Raw genomic sequence first — 2,806 nt, 5'->3', positions numbered from 1 at the left:
TTTTTATTAAGAATAATGAGAGTCATTTTATTTTTATTTTTTTTATATATAATATCATTTCACTATTAGTGGTAACAGATAGAATATTGATATGCAATATATCAGATTATTGGAATAAAACGTAAAAGCTTAAATGGGAAAAACCTTGAAAACGGCATCGTTTTAAGGCAAACAGATTTTCAGCTTTATTAAAAGCCTGAACACGTGTTAACACTACCCAGGATATAAAGCTCCTCCAGTGGTAGTATCGTATATTACTACATATACCAGGGATGGTTTCGTCATTTGGTAGTCTCACCCGTTTATTAATTAATGACAACGAGAAAAAAAAAACTAAGAAACAGAAACCTCGGGGAAAAACCGAAACAGAGAAAGGAAGAAGAATACCGCCAAAATCTCCCACTCCGGAGAGAAATCGGCCTCTCTACTCCGGACGGCGAGGTGAAAGATGACGTCGGGGACTAGGACGCCGACGTGGAAGGAGAGGGAGAACAACAAGCGGAGGGAGCGGCGGAGGAGAGCGATCGCGGCGAAGATCTTCGCCGGACTCCGGATGTACGGTAACTACAAGCTTCCCAAACACTGCGATAACAACGAAGTCCTCAAAGCACTCTGCAAAGAAGCTGGTTGGACCGTCGAAGAAGACGGTACCACGTACCGGAAGGTAAAATACTCTCCGAGATTATTGGGCAATTCTGCAGTGTCTAGATCTGAGCATTCGAGTTTTTTTTCTAAAAAAATGGTTGTGAAGAATCGGACGGTTGCGATTTCGTTTCGGAGACTGGGTGTTGATGACGAACGTCAGATCGCAACCGTCTCCGGCGAAGTGAAAAGCGTGAAGCGTAAGATCTGCTGATGCTTCGACGATCTCTCTCTTTCTCTGAGTACTTTCAGAGCTTTTATTAATTACCATTATGCCCTTTGCTAATCATGGATGTCTGACCATGTCTGACCTGGGCATTAGCGTCATTTCGACGGTTTTTCCTCGCAATGAGTTCTCTCTCCCTCCCTCTCTTTTTTCTTTTTAGGGTTTGATTGAGCAGTTTCGTGTACCGGGAAGCATTTCTCGTGAAAAAAAAGAGTTTTTTTTAGTGTATAGACTTAAAGTCACGTCTGTTTCACGAAACTGCGATCGGCAATGGGGTTGGATTCCTGAGTACTGTAGAAAAATAAAATGCGGAAATAAAATAAGACAAATAGAAAAGAACGGAATTACTTTTATTGCTACATCTCTTCTTGTTGTTTTTGAATTACAATGAAAATGACTCACATATTTATAGGAAAACTATGAGACAAATAAAAAGGAAATAGAAATAAATAAGATCGATACACAATATTTGATATAATATTATATCCATTATTATTTCTAATCATATCTTAAAATCAATATTTCCTTCAATCACATATTTATTTTTCTATTTCAACATTGGGCGTTTCATGATCTTCCACGCTCCAACTTGAAGGGGGATGTTGAGATATACCGGATCTTGAAGAATATTACGAGATATATCGTATAATGGAGATCTTATCAAATCCGGAAAATATATATTTAGAAATATTTATTATTTTATTTAGTTTACTTATTCCATGTAAGACTCTCATCTATTTATATGTTATTCTTATTATGAATAAAGACATCATTCCGCAAATTTCTACATCGACGAACTCTAAAAATGTTTCAATTCACTCTAAACATGTTTGGATGCATTCTAAGTATGTTTCGATGCACAATAAACGTGTTTGGATGCACTCTAAACATGTTTGGATGAACTCTAAGTATGTTTGGATGCACTCTAAATATGTTTCGACGAACTCTAAAAATGTTTCAATGCACTCTAAATGTGGTTGGATGCACTCTAAGTATGTTTGGATGCACTCTAAACATGTTTCGACGCACTCTAAAAAATTTTCGATGCTCTCTAAACATATTTGGATGCACTCTAAACATGTTTTGAAACACTCTAAAAATGTTTAGACGCAGTCTAAAAATGTTTAGACGCACTCTAAATATGTTTCGGCAAACTCTAAAAATGTTTTAATACACTCTAAACATGTTTTGTTACACTCTAAGTATGTTTCGATGCGCTCTAAACGTGTTTGGAAGCACTCTAAAAATGTTTGGGCACATTCTAAGTATGTTTCGACGCACTCTAAACGTGTTTTGAAGCACTCTAAACATGCTTAGACAAACTCTTAACATGTTTCGACGCACTCTAAATATGTTTCGACGCACTCTAAAAATGTTTCAATGCACTCTAAACATGTTTGGCTGCACTCTAAGTATGTTTCAATGCACTCTAAACATGTTTCGACGAACTCTAAAAATGTTTCAATTCACTCTAAACATGTTTGGCTGCATTCTAAGTATGTTTCGATGCATAATAAACGTGTTTGGACGCACTCTAAACGTGTTTGGATGGACTCTAAGTATGTTTGGATGCAGTCTAAATATGTTTCGACGAACTCTAAAAATGTTTCAATGCACTCTAAATGTGGTTGAATGCACTCTAAGTATGTTTGGATGCACTCTAAACATGTTTCGACGCACTCTAAAAAATTTTCGTAGCTCTCTAAAAATATTTGGATGCACTCTAAACATGTTTTGAAACACTCTAAAAATGTTTAGACGCAGTCTAAAAATGTTTAGACGCACTCTAAATATGTTTCGGCGAACTCTAAAAATGTTTCAATGCACTCTAAACATGTTTGGTTGCACTCTAAGTATAATTCGATGCTCTCTAAACGTGTTTGGACGCACTCTAAAAATGTTTGGGCACATTCTAAGTATGTTTCGACGCACTCTAAA

The 2,806-nt window shown here is 36.6% G+C and overlaps 1 protein-coding gene across 1 annotated transcript; it reads left to right on the top strand.

Annotated features, from left to right (window-relative positions):
• Positions 1-267: 267 nt before the first annotated feature.
• Positions 268-1,201, top strand: LOC104827531 (BES1/BZR1 homolog protein 3-like). Its single transcript, XM_010560709.2, has one exon. The coding sequence runs from the start codon at positions 449-451 to the stop codon at positions 854-856; it is 408 nt and encodes a 135-aa protein (XP_010559011.1). The 5' UTR covers positions 268-448; the 3' UTR covers positions 857-1,201.
• The last annotated feature ends 1,605 nt before the right edge of the window (positions 1,202-2,806 follow it).

Source organism: Tarenaya hassleriana, unplaced genomic scaffold (genome assembly GCF_000463585.1).
Source record: "Tarenaya hassleriana unplaced genomic scaffold, ASM46358v1 Cleome503, whole genome shotgun sequence".
Classification (NCBI taxonomy): Eukaryota; Viridiplantae; Streptophyta; class Magnoliopsida; order Brassicales; family Cleomaceae; genus Tarenaya; species Tarenaya hassleriana.
Note: the sequence above shows the minus strand (reverse complement) of the source record. Positions and strands in the feature narration are given on the sequence as shown.

Excerpts from the sequence above, each read along its gene's own strand:
- LOC104827531 (XM_010560709.2), top strand. The coding sequence starts at position 449 with ATGACGTCGGGGACTAGGACGCCGACGTGGAAGGAGAGGGAGAACAAC.